Source organism: Mycteria americana, chromosome 23, assembly GCF_035582795.1.
Source record: "Mycteria americana isolate JAX WOST 10 ecotype Jacksonville Zoo and Gardens chromosome 23, USCA_MyAme_1.0, whole genome shotgun sequence".
NCBI lineage: Eukaryota > Metazoa > Chordata > Aves > Ciconiiformes > Ciconiidae > Mycteria > Mycteria americana.
In genome coordinates this window covers 7,519,005-7,539,970 of record NC_134387.1, presented here as the reverse complement: position 1 = coordinate 7,539,970, position 20,966 = coordinate 7,519,005, and the positions used below count along the sequence as shown (strand labels likewise).

Sequence of the window (20,966 nt, the reverse complement as noted above, 5' to 3'; positions counted from 1 at the left end):
CTCCTGGAGGGCTCCAGGAGAAGGAGCGATGAACGTGGAGAGGCTGGGGATGAGGGATGTCTGCACTCATGGGGGCTGCGTGGCTCAGCTGCGTTTTGCCCCTGCTTTTGAATACACTAAGAGTATTGGTGTCTGCAGTATTTCAACAAAATCAGAACCTGTGCTAAGAGGCCTGGAAGATGAAGTTTCCCCAGACTTTTGCTCTGATTTGAGTGTTTAGCAATGGATATACAGAGGAGACGTTTGTCTCAATGTGGTCAGTGGAGACATACAAGAAGCTTAATCAACGTACAGTACCCAAGGATGCTGAGCCGCATTAATAAACAGTGCGAACCATAATGCACGTTCACTTGTAAGGCAATTTGCATGTCTGTTTTGGTGAATTTCTTAAGGCGCCTCCTGTAAACGCTCCTCTGGCTGCCCTTGGTGTGCAGCAGAGATCCCTGGCAGCTGCTGTGAGGTCCAAGGCTGCAGTTTTAGGGACACCTTCCAGATCTTGATAATGGGCGATGCGGATGCCAACTTTTGTCTACAGGAGGCAGAAGCATTGCTGCAGAAACGGGAGTAGCGACTGGTGAGCAACGGGGTGCTCAGCCAATCTCTCTTCTTCTGCGCCTGCAATTGTAGGTATGAGCTGAATCATTAATTCATAGCAGATGTTCTTGAAATGTGGAAAACAACACGGTTTTCTGTTGTATATTTCTAGCGCGAGGTGTTGTGCTCATTTGTCATCCCCTGTGAAATCCCAGCAGACGCTGTAGACGTTTGGCACAATAATGTCGTTACCTAACCTTGCCTGCTGGGTTGCGTAACGCAAAGCAGAGGGATGGAGGGAGGGAGCGAGCCGGCCGGGGGGACTGGCCCAGCCCTGGCCGGGGTCTCCTCTGCTGGCCCCAGAGGCTGAAGGTCTCTGCCCGGCAGCTGTGCCGCGCTTTGCCGTGTCCCCGCAGCAGCCTCTGCTCTCGACAGGGAGGCTCGGCGCTTTGGAGCATCCGTTCTGGTCACCGCTCTGGAGTGTAACACAAATTCTCCTCGTACCCCTGTCCCGAGAAACCCACAGACACAGCGAGGGGGCTGAAAATCTGCCCCGAGGTTTACGGGGAAGGCGGTGCTGGGTGCCCACGAGGAGCTCTCGCCGGGCGCAGCAGAGCCCGGCCCTGGATGTTTTCCTGCGTGCGGCCGATGCACGAAGCCGTTGGGCTGCCGGCAGCTCTGTGCAGCATCGAGCCTTGCGGGGGAGGTTCCTGAGTCCATGTGCTTTGACTGCAAATGCGAGCGGAAAACCGCTCTGCAGCGCTCCCGGCTCCTGCCTGATGCGAGATGGACAGGGTTTCGAGAGACCTGAGCAAATAATTTGTAGCGATTCACTTGTTAGGTGAACTTGGCCTCTTTCTCTAGTCAGACATCGGACAAGCAGTATGCGATTTCCCTGTGTACATTAGTCACGGAAAATTATTGGAGAATAATTTCTGCAAACAATTCTTGCCCTGACGCTGTTCCGTAAGGAGTTTGGTCCGAGCATCTGCCCCGCGAACGGAGGCGGCTCTTTCTGCCGGGCACCTGCCCGTGAGGGGCTTCTCTTCCCTGGCCAGGTGAGCAGATCAAGTCTGCGGTCAGAATATTCACTTTTATAACATCAGGAGTCGCAACGTGACTGTTCTTGTACAAAACTGGGGTGTCGAAGGTACCTGAGCTCCATCCTGCCTGAGGCTGCCAGCCCTTGCTGCAAGCCAATTAGTTAATAGCAGGAATATAAAATTCACTGTTTCTTCCTAATTAAAAAGCAGCTGGTCACAATTTTCACACCTTGGTGTGTTTGGTTTTTTTCTTCTTTCTTTTAAAAAGCACTCTATGGTCAAAACTGATTCTTTTCATAGGGAAAATACCAACTTCAGAAGACTAAATTTTCTGCAAATAAATTTTCATTTAATCTTCTAAAGTTGCTTTGTTTCAGCTTCTTGACTGAAAAAAAAAAATACTGTCAAAATCAAAGCACACAGTAAAAACACAGTGTAAATTAACTTTTTGCACAGAGCACGACTTCTCATTTTGAATTGACTTGAACTTTATGGGGGAAAGCGAAATACTGCACAATAGCAATTCCACACCGGTGCGGTGCATGCAGCTTAATCAAAATAGCGCAGCATGCCCACCCGGCTCGCTGTGCTCGCTGGCCTCGGGAGAGCCGTGCGGGAAACCTCTCGCGCGGCCCGGGTCCCGCCGCGCTCCCCAGCGTTCGTTTCCTTTGGTTTTCTGAAGAGGGGAGCGCCCGGGGCTGCCCGGGGCTGCGGGCGGAGCGGGGCGGTGGAGCAGCCTGGCGGCTGCCGGGGCCTGGGGGCTCTGCCTGCCCCGAGGAGCGGTGCCGAGGGGTGCGCGGAGCAAGCTGAGCAGCGGCTGAACGCCCCGACCTCGCGCTCGCAGCTGGCGAGGGTACCTGCGGAAGACCGGGCTGGAAACCAGCGATCTCAAGCTCCCGGCCTGTGCTGGGACGCGCCTTCCCCGGGGCTGGGTTTGTTTTGGTCAGCAGTGCCCTCGCCCTTACTGAGCCAGAGCTTAGAGAGAAAGGGAGTTTTCTGCTGCCTCTCTAGCGCAGCCGGGTAAGATCTGCAGCCTTTGTGCCAGGCACTGAAATCCTGGCTCCTTTGTGCATGCAAAATAAGACGTTTCTCTGTAAGAAAATAGAGGGAAACGGCGTATGAAAGGGGGATGTTTTTATCTTGCCAAACAGGAATAGTCAGTTCCAATTGCTGTCTTGTCTCCTTCTCCAGATCATCAACCATTAACTCTTCTTTTCTTCTGCACTACTTTGCCAGGAATAAAAAATAATTTTATGTCAGTCGTGCAATATTAAGCGGTATTATTTCCAAGGGCATGTGTAGTGAAAAAATGACAAAAGAATCAGAGTATTTGCAGCATATTTTTGCTTCTAACTTGACATACAGCAAAATACTGCCCCTGTTCTATGTGCTCTGTGCAACTGTGTCTATGGCTTTGTCTGAGATGTCTGCTGTGCCTTTGCTCTCCTTTCCATCCCTGTGAAACTGCCAGGTGCTGCTCTCCTGTCCAGGGTTCACCTCGCGGCAGAGCTGATCCGAGTAGCTGGCCGTGGGCTATTGACTTGTAATGAAGTTGCAGGTGCCCAAATGAGAAAATGCCTTAACAAGCTCTCTGCGTGCTGTGATGCTGAGTATCACAGGGGGTTGCTTTAAAGATACCGGTTAGCTCCCACGCAGCAGTAAGAGATGAGACGGATCTTACTGGTTGTTGTCAATGCCCAAAAGATGGTGCGTTTGAATATTAATTCTTAAAGCAAATTAATATCTTAATTTGTCCCCTGAAGTATGAGAGAACTCCCTTCCCGTTTCCGCTACTGGAATAAAGCGTCCAAATATGGAGGCCTGATAAAACCCCTGCTAGGTAATAGCTCGCTGTGCTGCCGTGGTGTGCCAAGCATTCCTCCTGTGCATTGGCTCTCCCTTTTCCCCCACGGGAGGAACAAAGATGGAGCGGGATGACTGATTAGATGAAGAATCACGAGAAAGGGCAGAAGGATGCAATGCGCTCCAGGCGATTGCTGCCTGCGCCAGATGTGCCGTGCTGTCTGGTGGAGGGAGGGTGTTTCAAGCCTGCTCGCTCGCTCGCCTGGCAGACCCCTTCCAGGCAGGACGCTCGATCTGCGCGAGCTTGGGACCAGTCTGCTCCTGTTGCTCTTTAGTCGTCGCCGGCGTCGGCCGGCTCCTGCGGCGTAGAGGGATGCCCGGGCTGTGCCACGGCAGCTCCTGGCTCGGCCACCTCCTCGCGGTGACGGGGACGGAGGCGAGGGCCGGGCGCGTGGCGAGGGGCACGTCTGCCAGCACCCTCCTCCTGGGACACCTTCTGCGCCAGCCACAGAGACGGGGAGCGTCTCGCAGATGGCGACCTTTTTGCTCTGCCTTGATGGCACAGACAGTGTGTGTCTTTGAAGCACAACTTTGAAATGAAGGGATTGATTTTTTGTTGTTGTTTTTTGTTTTTTAAATGACATTTGTGGGTGGGAAAACCAGAAGGCAGCAACCCAGCGTCTGCACCTTGGCACAGAGCCCGTTTTGGGGAGATGGGAGAGCCTGTCAAAAGGCTGGGATTCGGAGCACACGGTTTGTGCTACAGCAGCTCTATCTTGCATCAGGCCCCTGTGACTTTTATCAACAAAGCATCGCTATTCAAATGCCATTCATCCCGCAAAGGTATTGCGAAGAAATAACTGAGGCTGCTGCCCTGCGATCAGCAGCTCTTGCAGTTGTGTGGCTGCTTTACCAGCTGCTTGCTACGCTCGGCAACGGCTGCTGCCCTCTGCAAGGGGAAGAGCGTAGGAGGAATCAGAGGGGGTGGGAGGGCAGCAGTGATTTGGGAAGTGGCCGGTGCCACAGAGCTCGCTAAACAGGAGGAGAAGAAAAATAAAATGCACTGTACTTGCTGCAACGCGATTGAAAGTCTGTGCCCCAGGGATGAGTGTTTAGTTTTCTGTATTTCTGCGTCTCACCTTCCTCTGGAGTGGGAAGCATCTTTGCTGCTGGATACTCTCTAGATCATCCGTAATTTAACACTTCCTTCTAGTTCTGTCTTTGAGAGAGGTTGTATCAGTTCCTTTGGTGAGCTGCTCCATAAATTTCAAAAGCTAAGCTTTCTTTGTTAGCTCCAAGTCCTCATCTCTATATAGAAGTGTTCACAGCCTTTAGGAAGATGTTACCATTTATTTTCAAGTTTCTCCTTGAAAATCCTGCAGGAAAATTACCAAATATGCAAAGTTGCTCTCGGATTCCACCCTGAGCTGCATATTCATCACCACATTTGCTCCGTAAGCTGCTATAATACTTTTCGCCATTGTAATCTTTATTGCTTCAGGTGTTCAGATGGTACTTTATTTCTTCATTTTAAATGAAAAAGCACACCGGGTCTGTCAGAAGAGAAGCCCGGGAAGGTGTCGTGCAAATGTTGGCTCACCTTGTGAGATGAAGGAACGATGCTTAAATGCTTGCGGTGGAGCCTGAGAGGCAGGGGGAGGGCAGAGGCAAAGTGTATTAAAATTCAAATGCAGAGGAAGCTGGGGAGAACAAATAAAGTGCCGTGCCCTTTGGCTCGTCTCCGGAGCCAAGTGCTCTCTGGAATTTCTCACCCTGTCTCTGGAGCGAAGCGGGCGAGCGGTATCGACAGCCTCGTCAATACTCCTTGTCTGCGCGGGGCTGGAGCGGTGCTCGGGTTAATCTGCTTCCAGTGGGCCGTCCTTCTCTGGGAAACTGCATAAAATGATGGCTTGTCTGAAGGAATAACAAACATTGTTTACTGTTGGCACATTAGTGCCTTAAGGATCAAGATGTGTGTGCTCAGAAAGGCAATCCTGTGTCTGAAATATTAATGCAGTGGAAGAGCATATACTCTATTTAACAAAATAAATGCTGCACTAGAACACAAGGAGCTGGAATATTCTGTGTCTGGTGCCAGCTCCCCGCGCGAGATGCTGCAGGCATTTCCAGGACGGAGGAGCGGAAAGGACGCGCTTCAGCTGGAAATAAAGACTACGCAGGGCTCTCGTGTGTCGGGGAGTCTGCTGACGTTAGCTGTGCGTTATCGAAGGGAATGCCAATGTTTGCTAGCAACGCCCTCTCTCCTATGTTCTGCCATTGCTGCTACTTACCTGCGATGTTTTGGCTTGCTTTATTGAGAGTAACCTGTCAAAACTTCAGAGGATGGAGGAGGAGGGGACGCCCTACCTGTTGTTCCTATGTCCTTCCCCAGAACTGCTGAGAATCTGCTCTGCCGTGGTGTACACATGCTATATGGTTTCTAGTGGCTGCTCAAACATTGCTGTTACTCTGCAGATTGTGCTGGTGTTTGGTAGGAGAACCTTGGCTTGGGGAGGAAAAAAAAAATCAGGCTAAAGAAGGCGTTTTTGTGGTTCAGTTGCAAAGATGATGAAGGCACTGTTCTGTTTTCTGTATGTGCACATATAGACCTTCTGCAGATTGGCTTGGTACCCAGTTCATGTAGTGCCGTCTTACAGCAGCAGTTAAAATACGTTGAGGTAAGCATGGCCACACATCGTATATGGGAGAGATATGCAGATGTCGGTGTTTTATGGTGAGGTGCTCGTGCTGCCTCTTCCCTTTTCTGCGTGCTGTAAGCATATACCCACCTGGGCAGTACTAGCTGCTGGATCACAGTGTGCTTCAGGAAGCCAGTGTAGATTAAATGGTACTTTGCAAGGCGCTCTGTTACTACGCTGTTGTCAACATTAATGGCTAAACATTATTTTTAATGCACTCCCAGTGTCAACATCTATCACTAAATAGCAGCAACAGCGGAGCAGATAAAGCCCTCTCATACAGCTCCCTTCCAAGGTACCTCTGTGCAGTCTCCTTCCTGGCTAAAAATAGCTGAAGTTCAAAGGTACTTTCAGAGCAGAGGTAAGATCCACCGGGGATGAGACCCCGAGGTCAGCAGTGATGGAGAGGCACAAGGGACGTCACATTAAGCCTCCATGGAATAAAAGCGATGAAACGTTGCTCTGTCACCCAGGACGGGTCCCCAGGAGAAGTCCCTGCAGCTCTCGCTTTCCCGTGGCAGCCCCTTTCTGCTCCCGATGCATAGGAGGGCCCCTGTTTGTTCCAGGTATTCACTCCTGCTTTTCTTTAATGTTTTAAACTCGCAACCCGTGTTTGGATTTGGGTTCCAGGTGTTTGAAAGCAGAGTCTTTAGTTATCGTTGTGTGTTGTGACAAAACCCGCCCACGCGCTGCGCCGGGGCTGAGCGGGCTCTCCGAAGTGACTGGCGCTGATGTGCTTTAGAAGTGATTTGTTTCAGACGTGTAAAGATAGAATGGGAACAGCGGCGGCTGGTGCGTGCTGCTCCGCAGAGCGCGGTGCTGGGCGACTTGGGCGGGGAGGAGACGTTCTTGATTGTGTTAACTCTTCTGTTTCCCACTTGATTACCAGGACGATAGTTCTCTACCAGCAGCAAAGCTCATCCACACCTCGAGCATCGGTACCCAGCGGCGGAGTGGCCTGAGCTGAGAAACCCGAGCTGCAGCCGCTTGACGTCAGTTGGCTGCGGGCAAACAGCAAGGGTTTAGCTTGCCGAGCGAAGCACATTTTGGAGGTTCCTGGCTCACTCGCTCTGTCCCCCGTATCTCCTTTCCCTTGGCCCACTCACAGGGGGGTGCCCTGCCTGGAAAAAATCCCTGAACACCAATGGAGAAGTAAATTCACGGTTGCGTTAGCTCAGGTGTAAGGTCCACCTGCAGAAGAAAGGTGAGGACGTGAAGCGAGAAGGGACTTTCGGTGCATTTGGGGAGGAAGAGAAGCCTGCGGGCAATCCCGGGGGGTGCCGGGTGCTGGGCAGGTCCGCGGGCACCGGCAGCCTGCGAGCCGGGTGCGGAGCCCTGCTGCTGGTGCCGTGCTGCTCCAGCAACAGCCCGTAGAGAGACTTGTTTTCCTCTCCGCAGGGTGTGCTGCGGTGTGTAGGACAAGAGGTGCTTTGACTACATTCAAAATCAATATAGGAAGCGGTAAAATTAAAGATCACATAGCTGAAACGGTGATTCCCGGACAGACAATTCACGCCTGGCTGTTCTGGCAGTCTGCAGGTATCTATCGTGCGGGGAGCTGCAGAGCCGAGCCTGGATCCGTCTGGGTCAGCAGCTGTGAGAGGGCAGGGCTGGGTCCCGGGGTGATAACTCCAGCGTGGGAGATGCCCTGTAGGTACCCGTGGGACCCACCCTCGCGGGGTACCGGAGCCATCCGCCTGGTCTGCCTGTGTGATGGGGACTGCACGGGGTGAAAAAAGCAAAGGTGGTATTTTCTTTTCTGTTGAACGAGCACAGTTTGGAAACCCTTTTCTCAAGGGCCCCTTGGGCTGGCGGCGTGAGCCCCCTCCGGCTCTTTGCAGCTTTAATATTTCAAGCGCAGCAGAAGGGAGGTGGACGGGAAAGGGTGTTTCTGAGCTCTCCTGGAGGAAACGCGTTTCATGCGGCAACAGGAGCTCTGAGCTAACGCTGGAGAGGAGGATCTAGCGGGTGAGATTTTTCTCTTATGAAGGTGAGTGAAGCAACAACAATGTTGATTATAATTAAAGTTGTCAGGCTTGAACTGGACGCTTTGGCCCCGTGCGATTCCGGAGCGGCAGACACGGCAGCCCCCCTCGCCCCCCGCGAGTCGCTGGCGTTGGGTGCAGCAGGTCGCTGCTGTTTGTTTTACTTGGAGCTTCTGAAGTGGTGTTTTCGCAATTTTGAAATTGCAGTGATCAAGATTTGGGAGAAGCCGCTGGGGCCTGTGAACCGCTCCCAGCCACGCACACCCGTCCCGTGAGGCTGCTGGTGTCCCCGGCGAGGGGATCCACGTCAGGGTCAGCTTGGCGAGCAGGGAGAAATGATCACGGGTTTAGAGAAAATGAAATGAGCTAGCGGTTGCTGAGCTGAACAGACATCAGTAATTGCCTTTACGTGTAAGCAAATCAACGTCCAAACTGGTAATGGGTCTACCTGTTGCTTTGAAGAAGCCAGTTTCACGGGGGTGAAAATTCAGCTGTGTGCAATTGGGGATTACAGACACGTATCTCTGTGCCCAGAAAGGCACAAGCATGAGTAGACGCTTTTTAAAAAATTAACTCACGGAGGAAAAAGGGGAAGTGGATAGAAATGACCGTAAATTATAAATGAGGCTTTGCAAAAATTACAAAGGGAGAAAAAGGACATTGGCACCCAGCAGCGTCTGGAATAACAGACGGGAGTTTGTCTCTGCGACGAACAACGGGGATCTCGACAGTAGTGTTTGCTGGTCGTGTGGGTAGAAGAGGCAAAAAAGGGAAGGCGTTTGCTGAAAATACTTCTGTCCTCTATTTAAAAAAAAGCAGAGGATGTTGTTATATCACAGAATGAGGAATAAATTGGTTCTGTTCCAGTAGAAATTTGGAAGTTTGTTAGGCAGCGATTATGAAATCTAGAATGTTGGTTTTTTTGAGTCAGCAGGTCCAGTAATTTGCAGGCAAGTGCTTGAAAAGAGCTGGCCATGTGCTCTGCGTCGTCACTGCTGATCCTTCACGGGACTTGGAAAGTGAGGAAGTTTCTAGGAGGAAGGCGAGCGCGGAGCCAGGCACGGCAGCACCGGGGGACGACCGCGGGGAGCGGAGCCCTCCTAACTTGGCATGGCTCCTGAGCAGAACAGGCCCTGGAAAGGGACTCGGGTGCGTAGCTTCAGGGGGACAATGTAATTGGTATTCTGCATGAGGTTTAGAGAACTGGGTCTGGCCAAAATAACTTTATCTCTTTTGATGAGATTACAAGTAGAGCCAATACAGATAATAAAGTTGGTGTAATCATATGACTGCATGTTTCATGGCAATTTAATTAGACTGCCAGCATACAAAAAAATCAACACAGTACACGCTAAAAGGATTAAAATCCAACCGACAGGCTTCTGAAAAAGAATTCATTACAAACTAAGGGAAGCCACAGCCGTTCGGGCTGCCATTGCAGTTCCCTTCTTCACCTCCCACCTGTGTCTCTGCCTGCGCTCGGCACGGCCCCGGCGCGGAGGGTCGCTGGTCTGTGGCTGGAGAACGGGGCACAGAGGAGGGGGAGCAGGAGGGGAGAGGCAGAGCGACCGAACGCGGGATGCTGCCAGCAGAGGAGTGAACAAGCAGATGATAAAGGGAGCTATGGGGAATAGGGAAATTAGATCAGCTGCAAGCGCAGCGTGAGGAAGGCAGCAGAAAGGGTTGATTTGAACCTGGCGAGGTGGCTGGGGGTACGGGAAGTCCCTCACAAGGTGGTGCAATGTTTTAGACTGTCAGGTCAGCTTAAATCAGCGGTGCAAGGTGGGAGCAGATCCCGGGGCCCCCGTGGGCTGCCGAGCTCCCGCTGACGGGGGGGCTCCCCGCACACCCCGGGCAGACCGGGGAAGCAGGGATCTGCGCATCTGTGGGGCCCAGCAAAGCCCGGGCTAAAGCCTCCACCGGGGACTTCTGGCCTTGTAAAGGGAGACGCGTCTCCGTCCTCCCCAGGGACGTTGCTGCTGGTGGTGAATTTACAGAGAAGCTGTTAAGTTACGATGGCGGCGAGCAAACCCTCCGTGAGCCAGGGCGAGCAGGGCTTCTGCGTCTGAAACCGGCTCATCCGTGGCTCCCGGGGTCCTGCCAGCTGCCGCCGCTCCCACAGAGACGTAATTGTCTCCTCACCGCACTGCTGCTCGCTCTGGGCAGAAGTGTGCTGCAAAACTTGATTTATGCAACACCAAATTGCATTTCATAGCACAATTTAGCTCTGCTTTGCCCTTCTATGTTTTAGGGTTGAATTGCCGGAACTCTGCTGCCTCTGCCACAATCCTCTGTATTAAAGTAGATTTGATATAGATAGAAATGATCCATTTATTTACTTTTATTGATGAGCCTTCTTACAATAGCATATGAGCTTGCAATGCAGAAGACTGCAGTTGCTATGTGAAAACAGGCTCTTTCTAAGCTTCCCTCCCCTCCCTGCACAGAGAGGGTTGTTTTTAAAGCATATAGTATTAAGCTAGGCTTCTTGCCTTCTAAAGGAGTTGCTTTCAGACACTAGAGACAGAGAATTTAAGTGAAAATGCCTTTGGCGTAGCGCTTTGTAAAGCTACAAAACATTCACAGGCACAGAAATACTCTCTTAGTGCACCCTAAGATAAAGTTGTGGTGGCTGTTGGTGAACAGGCAGGTATCTCCAAAGGCAGTGTTCTTGTTCCAGACCATGGATTCATGGACGTGTCAACGTTTTGTCTTTCCTAAGGCTTGCATGTGCGGTGAGACGGATCAAAACGGGAGCTGGATGTGCCCTGATCCCACTTCATCCCAGTTTCCTGTCTCCTGGACGCGGTTCTTCCTGTGGCCCCTTTTCCCCGTGCATCTGCAGTGACTCGGGTGGCAGCTGCCAGCAGGTGCTCAGCTGGCCACGCCGGCCACGCCAGCCCCTGCCGCGAGCTGTCCTGCAGGGACCTGCTCTGCCCGGGCGGGCTGGCCGGCGGGCTGGCAGTGATGCTCCGGCAGCGCTCGCCGCCGTGCCTCCGCTCTTCTCGGGCGTGCTCCCGGGGCCGTGTCCTCCGGAGCTCCTTCAAACACGCGAGCTCTGAAGGGGATGGCGGAGCCTGGCTCCGGAGCGTGGCGAGTCCCTGCTGCGCGGCAGCGGCGGTGCTGCCGCCGGGACTTGCCACCCCCTCCCTGGCACTTGCCCTTCTTGTGCCTCAGAGCTGCAGATTTCAAGTTGCCTTGCGGAGGGGAAAAGATAACCCGCAAGGCTGTTTGCGAGCAGTACGCTAAGAATAATCACTTCGCTCTTGCCTTGGTGTTAGGATGATAAATACACATGTAAATGTAGAAAATACCAAAGATAAAATGGGTGACAAATGGGCTGTGCTACCTCCGCTCCCTGAGAGGGAATGAGATGCTCGCTACATACTTGTAAAGGCCAGGGATGATTTTAAGCTCCGCTTTTATAACCGTAGGATAATAAGGCTGCATAAGGAGCTATGTAGTTTTAAATTATGCCAAACATAAGTTATTTCTTTACCTTAGCTTTCATAAACCCGACCAAGTGCATAAATAAAGGTGAGAGGTGCTTTACAGAAGGTTGAGGCTTTGCTGCTGACATTTGGACATCATTTATGGCACAGCTGAGTGCCATGGAAAAGAACACTAAAAATGATTACTGTTAAAATCTTGCCTTTCCATCTTGCAAAAAACAACAAAAAACCCACAAACTTTTTAACCTCTAAATTCAGCAGGCTGTACTTGTGCGCAAGTAGGCATCATGACATGCTGGATTAACTCACCCGAGGGAAGAGCCTCGTGACTGTGGGAAGGATGATTTGAGGCTGGCTGGCTGCTCCCAGGGGTGTCAACGTTCAGTAAAGGAATTCAGCTGAAAAGCTCTTTACGGTCGCCTTTACGGTGTGTGTGACTCTCCTCCATCCATAGCATGCGGGGCCGGGGACCGTGGTGGCTCGTCCTGTCCCCTGCCCTGAGCGAAGGGGCCAGCCGTCGCCGCCTCCCGCGCCCTGCCCGGGCAGGGGCTTCCCGGCGTGCCCACCTCCACGAGGTGAAACCGGCTGCGCGTCCCTTCAGGCAGAAAGCAGGAGCGCTGCCAGGCTCCGAGAGCGACTTCGCACATCTGCCCTTTGCATGGCAAACGTTTATTTTGTCATTTCTTAATTACGCCGTTGCTGTCTGGACTGCTAATCGCTGATAGCTGAAGCTTTTGGGGTTTCCTGCGCTTAGCTCTGACTACAGTGGGTCACGTTTTCTAAATGCGTGCAGGAAGACGCGTTAGGGAAAGATATTTGACATTATTTATCTTGACTGATTTGCACCGTTAAAAAAAATCATTGCATAGTCACATTTATGCATACAAATATAGTTCTCTGCAAATTTAGCTCCAAGTTCGCACCGCAGGAAAAAGAATGTTCCAGAACATGCTAATGATAATTTAATATTTTAAAATTGCAAATCTGTGATCTGAAATTATAATATTATGGTGCCTTTGTTCCATGAGGCAATCAGAAATGGAGATTCAGAGAAAACATTTGCATAATAATAGCTGCCGTGCATGTCTGGGCTCTGGATGCAGGTATTTAGTAGTTGCAGTCTTTCCCCCCCTTACCTCTACTGGAAGAGGAGAGCTGACTGCAGGTTAGTGTTTTGAAGGTTTACCTCTGTGCTCCTGCTGTAGAAGCTTTTAAATCTTCCTTTACACTTTGCAAATCGCACGGGTTGCTTTGTCTGTTGATGCTGGCACGACCAGGACACCTCTCCGTCTCTCCTTCTCCTCACCTGCTGGTAAGCTCTGGTTGTGCCCGCAGGCACGGGAACCCTGCCCGTGCTGCCTGGTGTATCCCTCAGGGAAGAGTCTCCTCCAGGCATCCCTCCTCGTCAGCTCGCCCTGATCCCTCTGCAAAAATACAGGTCCCCTGAAAATTTTCCTGTGATATACATAACGTCTGAAAAGCACGTGCCCACTCGGTGCCTTTCTTGGGAAGTACAAGAAGTACCTGCTCCGCTGTGCCGCGGGAAGCCAGCCCTCTGGCTGAAGGGGCTGCTTACTGGCGTTTGGCGTGAAGGAGCAGAGCGGGTTTTGGGACTGGTGACCACCGCGGGTGCTGGAAAGCGCGGTCTGCATCCCTCCTCTGGGATGGATGGGATGGTGGAGGGTGACGCTGGGCAGGGCTCTGGAAAGCAGAAGGACCCCGCGGCGGTGCCCGGGCTCCTGGGCTGGTTCCTGCAGCAGCAAAGATCAGGTCGAGCCTGGGCTTTTGCCTGCTTGGCACTGTTTAACCCGGAGCACAAACCCTCCCGTTTCTGTGGCCGTCCGGAAGGTTTTACTGTTCAGCTCCCCTTAGAAATGCTCGAGAGAGGAGAAGGGGCTCAGGCTCAGGCCCCATGTAGTCCTTATCCCCTCTCTGCAGGGCCAGCACCGGCTGTGTATGAGGAAAGCATTACGTTTCATAATGCACAATTACCTGGTAATTTACCCGTGGGAGAAATTTCTTTCAAACCTTTGGCAGGTATCAGTTGGCTTATTTCCTAGAGAGTGAGGTTTTATACCCCTTATGTATTTTATTCTTCTGTAAGTGTAGGAACTGTGGATTTCTGTTTGTGCGCGTGTGTCTGATCCCTCACCATGCCATCCTGTCTCTGCTTGAAGGTAAATAACCCTCATCTTTTCAATCTCTCCCGCTATGGAAATGGGCTGATAACCAATGTGGCTCTTCTCTCGCTGCCTTTGTTCCCGCTGTGCCTCCCGGGGGCTGCAGGACTTAGCGCAGAGTGGCGAGGGTGGACGGGTTCTCCTGCTAATGGCAGGTGTCGTAATCATTCCACAGTTCATTGCAGCTTGGTGGAGAGCTCTGTGAAGCCTCTGTGAAATGCAAGTGTTCCTCACCTGGGTCTTTCCCCCTTTTCTCCTCCCACGTTGGATGCATATATCAGGGGGATGTGAAATCTTACTGCAGATTAGTGTTGTATGCACAGCAATACAGTCTCTTGCTTTTTGTAACTTCATTTCTTGCATTTTCTTTTCTTTTCTTTTCTTTTTTTCCAGAGTCGGAAACATGCCAGCAAAGTTCGTCTCTATTATATGCTTCATCCCATAGATGGAGGCTGTCCAGCTAAAAAGCTCCGGTCAGAAAACGTGGGTATAATTTAAGTCCCTGTTTACTCAGCTGCTTTGTGAATCATTGACTTTGTGTTACAACATTTTTTTCTGTTAACAGCCACAGATGATCAGGTACCCAGAGGTAACATTTAGATTAGCTGAAATGCTAAGTAACTGGAAATAATTTTCAATAAGCTATACAAGAAATATTATGTGCATCAGCAACAGTAATTGCATTTTTAGTTATTCGAATGTTCTTTCATAGGAAAAAAAATATGCTGATAGCAAATATCCAGCATTTTCACAGTTTAAGTGCAACGGCTCGTTTTTTGCTGGTGAGCTCCTGTGCGCAGGTGAGGCAGGGCGATGGCTGCAGGAGGCTTGTGCCTTCGGGTGCTTGGGGTCATCGTGAAGGCTGCTCTGCAGCGGCTCTGGCAGGGGCTTTGGAGTTGCTCTGCTCGAAGCAGCGCTCGGGTCGCTTCCAGACACGTTCACCCAACTTTCAGTATGCGACTCCCTTCCCGAGGGCGAGGGTCACTGGGCAGAGGGCAGGACTTGCCGCCCGGCCAGCATTTGGGGAGCAGTGCAGCGTGGCAGTGCCGGGTACGGAGCTGTCGGGTGTGCCCAGCACGGCGGTGCCGGGTACGGAGCTGTTGTATGTACACTCGGTGTGGCGGTGCCCTGTATGGAGCTGTCGGGTGTGCCCAGCACGGCGGTGCCGGGTACGGAGCTGTCGGGTATGCCCAGTGCGGCAGTGCCGGGTACGGAGCTGTTGTGGGCATGCCCAGCATGGCGGTGCCGGGTACGGAGCTGTCGGGTATGCCCAGCACGGCGGTGCCGGGTACGGAGCTGTCGGGTATGCCCAGCACGGCAGTGCCGGGTACGGAGCTGTCGGGTATGCCCAGTGCGGCAGTGCCGGGTATGGAGCTGTTGTGGGTATGCCCAGCACGGCGGTGCCGGGTACGGAGCTGTCGGGTATGCCCAGCACGGCGGTGCCGGGTACGGAGCTGTTGTATGTACACTCGGTGTGGCGGTGCCGTGTATGGAGCTGTTGGGTATGCCCAGCACAGCGGTGCCGGGTACGGAGCTGTCGGGTATGCCCAGTGCGGCAGTGCTGGGTACGGAGCTGTTGTATGTATGCTCGGTGTGGCGGTGCCGGGTACGGAGCTGTCGGGTGTGCCCAGCACGGCGGTGCCGGGTACAGAGCTGTTGTATGTACACTCGGTGTGGTGGTGCCGGGTACGGAGCTGTCGGGTATGCCCAGCACGGCGGTGCCGGGTACGGAGCTGTCGGGTATGCCCAGTGCGGCAGTGCCGGGTACGGAGCTGTTGTATGTACGCTCGGTGTGGCGGTGCCGGGTACGGAGCTGAGCTGTCGTACGCACGCTCGCCATGGCGGTGCTGCGCGTGGAGCTGTTGTGCCGGGGCGGTGGTGCCGTGCCCTCCAGCCGGCGGGAGGTCAGGGGACGCCTGCGGTGTCATCGCCGCATCGTGGCCGAAACCCCCCGAGAGCCCCTGGGGTGAGCGGAGAGGTCGCTGCAGAGCAGAGTCACCTCCGGAGGTCTCTTCCAACCCCATTTTTTCCGAGAGTCGATGAAAACGGAGTGCTGCATCCGAAAGGCTCCTCACAAAGGCTTGAGGTCAGTCTGCAGTTTTAAAAAATTGCCATCGGGTTCCTCAATTGCATTCAAATAAACAAACAAACCTGAGGAAATTGGACCAGCTCGCAGCCGTTTGTCAGGCAATAAAAGGAGACTAAATTTATAAGGGACTGATTCACAGTGAATTATTCATTCAGCTCTTTCCCATGTTCTGGGGCTGGTGTGAGAGCTGTTGATGAGGTTCCCAGCAGATAGCATCCAAACCATTTCAGATCCATGGGAGTGTGACTGTGGCTTAATGCTATCAATATTTAGTGAGATATCTTCTAATTAAAGGGAGAAGCATGCCAAAGGAATCTGAAAGTTCCTTCACACAGTAATTAAAATTTTAGTGGAACTTTTATGTTGCACACAAGGTAATTGCAGATGCAGTCTACCCCTTAACAACAGAATCTTCCAGTATTTTTATTGAGTTATTAATTACAGAATGTGAAAGGTACAGCGGACATGCACATACAGACTTGGAACGCGGTCCTCTGATGAGCTTCATTACATCTAACAGGAAACGGCACGGCTGCGTGTACACCGTAGCACAAGGATATGGTAGACAGAGAACCAAACAGACCTCAAATAAGTCGAAGCTGAACTACTTCCCATTTCTTTTGTGAAAGGCAACGGCGAAAAGTAATGTAATTCTATGTTTGCTGCTGCTTGATTGTGCCAAGGGCAGCCCTTAGTGGGGGATGAATTAACAAGTCCTTATGCACTGGCTGAATGATAGGCTATGCAAGACCTACATTCTAAAATTATTTATGTTATAAAAATACAGCAGGGAACATCTGCCAACATTTACAGCTCAAAGCAGGCCTGTTGCTGATCAGGTATTAGCCAAGCCTTTGCATTTAAAGAGGACAGAAATACTTAGGACATCTCTAACGCTGCGCGATAACCGTTGCCCCGTGCGGAGCGCAGCTGCGTTGCCCAGTTCAGGTACCCAGCAGCCTCGGTCAATCCACGGCACGCCAACTTTAACGAATATTAGACACAATCCATGAAAAGCAATTAAATTTCTGTGTAGAAGCATCTGCAACTAAAAAGGGAAGATTAGCCTTTTTTTCATCAAAAGCTGCACTGTGACGTGACTGTATGCCATTAGATTTGTATCCTTTTGACCACAAGACGGAACACCTTGGCTGTCTTCCACGTGGCAAGAGGAAGAAGCGGCTGCAGTTGTAGATTCTCGGTGCCACAGGCTCAGCAGAGCATTTGCTACCTGGCCTTTCAGTGAGGCAGAGGGTAGTGGTTGCTGGTGTTTGAGGACTATAAAAATACTCTGCATTCCCCAAACTCCCATTATCCTTTCCTAGTAAGAAGTACGAGGCTTATACAATTAGTCTTGCACTGAATACGACGCAGTTGTTGGGCTGTTCGTTATTGTTTTAATTTTTTGTGGGGGAGGGGAAAAACCTCATGTCTTTGGTGTACTGAGGGATTGTTGACCTTTCATTTTAAATTTCCGCTTAACATTTCAGCTGAAAGTAATCGGAGAAGGTTGCAGCCTGGGTCAGGGCCATGCTGGAGTTCGGAGTCATAGCCTCAAGTCCCAGGATTGGTGAATTAGTTTTAATCAGCCTTTTCTCACTACCCTTATGATGAAAAGTTCTGATGTGCTACGAAACATATTTTTTGGGATGGGAGAAAAGCCTTCAAATTCTTTCTAGCCCTATTTGTACTATGAGATAGTAAATTGCTTTAACCAGCATCATCTTCCTTGAAAAAGAAAGGGGTCAAGAAAGCAAGGATAAATTGTTTGAGGGAAGATAGCAGGATATTAGATTTTGTTGCTGAGGGTAACACATGTCCTGCCAGGCAGCGCTGGAGATGTGGGTCTCGGTCTCTTCTCCCAGGTAGCAAGCGATAGGATGAGAGGAAATGGCCTCAAGTTGCACGAGGAGAGGTTTAGACTGGATATTAGGAAAAATCTCTTCACCAAAAGGGTTATCAAGTGTTGGAACAGGCTGCCCAGGGAAGTGGTAGAGTCCCCATCCCTGGGGGTATTTAAAAGCCGTGCAGATGTGGTGCCTAGGGACATGGTGTAGTGGTGGGCTTGGCAGTGCTGGGTCAACGGTTGGACTCGATGATCTTAAAGGTCTTTTCCAACCTAAACGATTCTGTGATTCTAAGAGCTGTGCCTCTCTGAGGCACAAACGGTGCCGGCGGCTGCCTTGGGAGGCTCGGCTTCAGTTCCCAATCAGCAAGGAAATCACCGTTTTTATAGGTTCTAGTGCAAAATTTACTGCATGCTATAACTTAAATCTTCAGCGATTACACTGTAACTAAGATGAAATGTCTGGTTTCAGAGCCAACGTTCTTACTGTGTGTTTTGTACCTGGTCAGAGGTTATCAACCAAAAGGTCAGGTATTGGTTTCAATGAAAGAAATTAGTGATGGAAGACTTAACTTACTCTCCGACAGAAGGCTGGGACTGGCCGAGAGCTGCTGCTGCTGTGAGGGGCTCTGCCCTGGGCAGTGCCCGGGGGGACGCCCCAACCCGCCCCCGGGGCAGAGCCCGCTGGCGCTCCGCCGCGTGCCCCGCCGTGCGCTCTGCGCTCCGGTCCTCCCGCGTCCCCAGGGCTTCGCCTGCGCGGCTCTAAATACCCACTGAGCCACCGCTGAGCGGTGGAAGCCGGGGTCTCCAGCTGCGGAGTCGCCCCCGTCCTCGCCCAGCTGCCCGTGGCTCTGTCCCTGCCAGAGCGGGGACGGTGGGACGTGTGCGGACCTTGTCGAACGTGCCCCTTACTTAACTTAGGGCCAGCTTTGCTTCGGAGAACCTGTAGGTCCTGCGATCCTCCAAGAATTAACGAGCGTTTCATATTGAGATAGCCCTAAACTGGTACTTGCTCTTTGCTTGTACCACCAGAAGAACAGGCTCCAAAATGGAAGTGGTCTAAATTTCACATAGGCTGTTACGGAAAACAGCTCTTTAGCAGCAACACCTTCATGCGCAGAAAATTAACTCAAATTTAAAAGACACTTTGCAGTGCCTTGAGTGCTCTGTTTTATATTGCTGTGTTTCAAGGTTTTGTATAATCTTTTCTTCTTAATAAAACCTAGGAAATGAAGGCAGCAGATTTGTATCTGTGGAATAAAAATCCTTACTCTTCCTGAGGATTACTTAAGGAACATCCAGCAAAGGACTGCAACTGCCTGGTCCTGTGTGAGGATTATGCCTTTTAGCAGCTTGTTAACAGGCATCTGAATAACTGAAGTTAATTCTGTTGGATGTACGAGACTTGCTTTGAAGTTTATAATATTGCAAAAAGAAGCCCTATAAATTAGGCTGGCTCGGCACAGCTACAGAGTGGGGGGAAGATGAGCGATGTCAGCTTTGGGAAACGGATGCTTTATCTCTGAGGCCATGGTGTGTGTCGTTGTGCTTCGGTTTATGTGAGGCCATTCGCCCCTGTCAGTGCTGCATCTCTGCAAAGGTTAGCGAGAAGGGATCGCCTGGAGAAGACTGCAAAAACAGATGGTAGAAATATTCCTTGCACAGTGGCTGGCTTTATGCAGCACGGGGTTAGAGAGTTGCTTGTGTGGGTTTTATGGAAACTAAATTGAGATGTTAGTGCCTATTTACTGCTGCTGCTTTAGACGGAGTTGGGTGCGGGAGCAAGAGAAGCGGCGAGGAGAGGTGGATGAGTGCACGCGCGGGTGCAGAGGGTCCCGGGAGAGCAGGCGTCTGCCCCGAGCGGGCTGCGGGCTGGCTGAGCCCTGTGCCCCGGCTCGGGCTGGGCTCACCCAGCCGTCTTGCCCAGGCGTTCTGATAGCAATGTTATTTTACCAGCTGGCTGCACAATCCTGTCAATGCGGTGTCATTCAACGGGTGACAAAAGACGTGCGGATCGGGTTCCCCCCAGCCCATCTGGTTACAGGTAAAACAGCCGCTGACAAATGAGAAGGCATAATTACCCTTCAGGGCTGGATCCAGCCTTGGGCGCCTGGGCGGCTCGGAGCAGGGAGTGTGGGTGGCGGAGGAGGGAAGGGAGGCAATTCTGCTGACGAATGCTACAGACTTGGGTAAATGCTTCATAAACTCGAGCCCAAACACCCCCTGCAAACACCCCCTAACAAAGAGCAGCATTTAGTATATGAAAAACGGCTGGCTGTTAGATGGGGAAGGTCTGTTGTGCTTTGTGCAGCGGCTGGGACTCTCAGACCGACCAGGAAATTGGGGACACCCCTCTCCTGCAGGCGAGGGCCAGTCTGGTGGCCAAATCCCCATCCCGGCTTTGAGGCGCTCGCCCGGAGACTTGGGTGAACTCGGATAAGCTGCGCAGCGAATTGTGGATCGGTGTAAATGGGACCTTAGGCTCTAAATAGGGTGTTTGAGGGGGTTTAAAATTTTTTTCTAATTTTCTTTTTTAATTGCAGTCTATCTGTGAAAGTAGGTTGGAAAGGAGAAAATGTCACTGAGGAGCAGACCAGGCAGAGGAAGAGACCCTGGTGCATAAACACCGAAGTGTATCAGCTTTTCAAACGGGCTCTGTTGGAGGCTCTTCGTATGTTACCGCCGCTGATGATCAATGGAGTCTGGGAATTTTTTACTCTGCTCTTAACTTTCAAGTGATTTCCCTTTGAAGACGTAAAATATCTTGAGAGAAACGTATTTAAAAGAAGTGCAAATTACACTCAGAACAGTACTTACCACCTCTTGAGATTTCTCCCTAAGGTTTAAGTTGATTTATAGTTAACAACAACAGCAAAAAGTGATGAAAATCGGTCCTTTTTCTAATTGTGCTTATTTTGGGGGAGAAAATGACCTGAAATGAGTGGGTCGGGTGTCGACTGTGTGGTCGGTTCGCTCTCCAAGTACCGCAGAGCCCCTCTCCTGCCCCACAGCTGCTGCAGGCTCGGGGCACCTCCGGGGCTTGCCCTGCTGCCGCAGCCCCGGGGGTTCCCCCGGCGCTGCCGCCCAGGATGCCGCGTCGCGCGGGGTCGGGTGCCGCCGGGGGGGCCTGCCGCTGGCGGGCAGGTCGGGGTGCGCCGGAGGCGGCTGGCCGGCGGCTGCGGCTGTGCCAGCCTGGCTCGGGCTGGGCTTCGGTGGGAGGACAGCAGGGGTGGGTGCTCGTGCTGGAGCTGTTTCACCCGTTACGTGGGGGAGTTGAAGAGCCGGGCCCTTCGTTCTGTGGATGAACGTAAGCGAGGCATTTGCAGAAGGGGAAC

The 20,966-nt window shown here is 51.8% G+C and overlaps 1 protein-coding gene and 1 long non-coding RNA gene across 7 annotated transcripts in view; both read left to right on the top strand.

Annotated features, from left to right (window-relative positions):
* The window catches only part of ZMAT4 (zinc finger matrin-type 4), a 74,504-nt gene that overhangs the window by 20,653 nt on the left and 32,885 nt on the right, over window positions 1-20,966 (top strand). For both annotated transcript variants that reach the window (XM_075523508.1, XM_075523509.1), the window contains exon 3: window positions 14,090-14,179. In XM_075523508.1, the coding sequence (XP_075379623.1) occupies window positions 14,090-14,179 (90 nt within the window). The remainder of the gene's footprint in view (window positions 1-14,089; window positions 14,180-20,966) is intronic.
* LOC142420032 (uncharacterized) lies at window positions 5,992-9,635 on the top strand. 5 transcript variants are annotated; one of them, XR_012778682.1, is made up of 4 exons: window positions 5,992-6,645; window positions 6,969-8,069; window positions 8,272-8,459; window positions 8,996-9,635. It is a non-coding gene; the product is annotated as an uncharacterized LOC142420032 (long non-coding RNA). The 5 variants fall into 5 exon arrangements; XR_012778681.1 differs by having other exon boundaries at window positions 5,992-7,823; window positions 7,941-8,069; XR_012778683.1 differs by having other exon boundaries at window positions 5,992-8,069; window positions 8,999-9,635.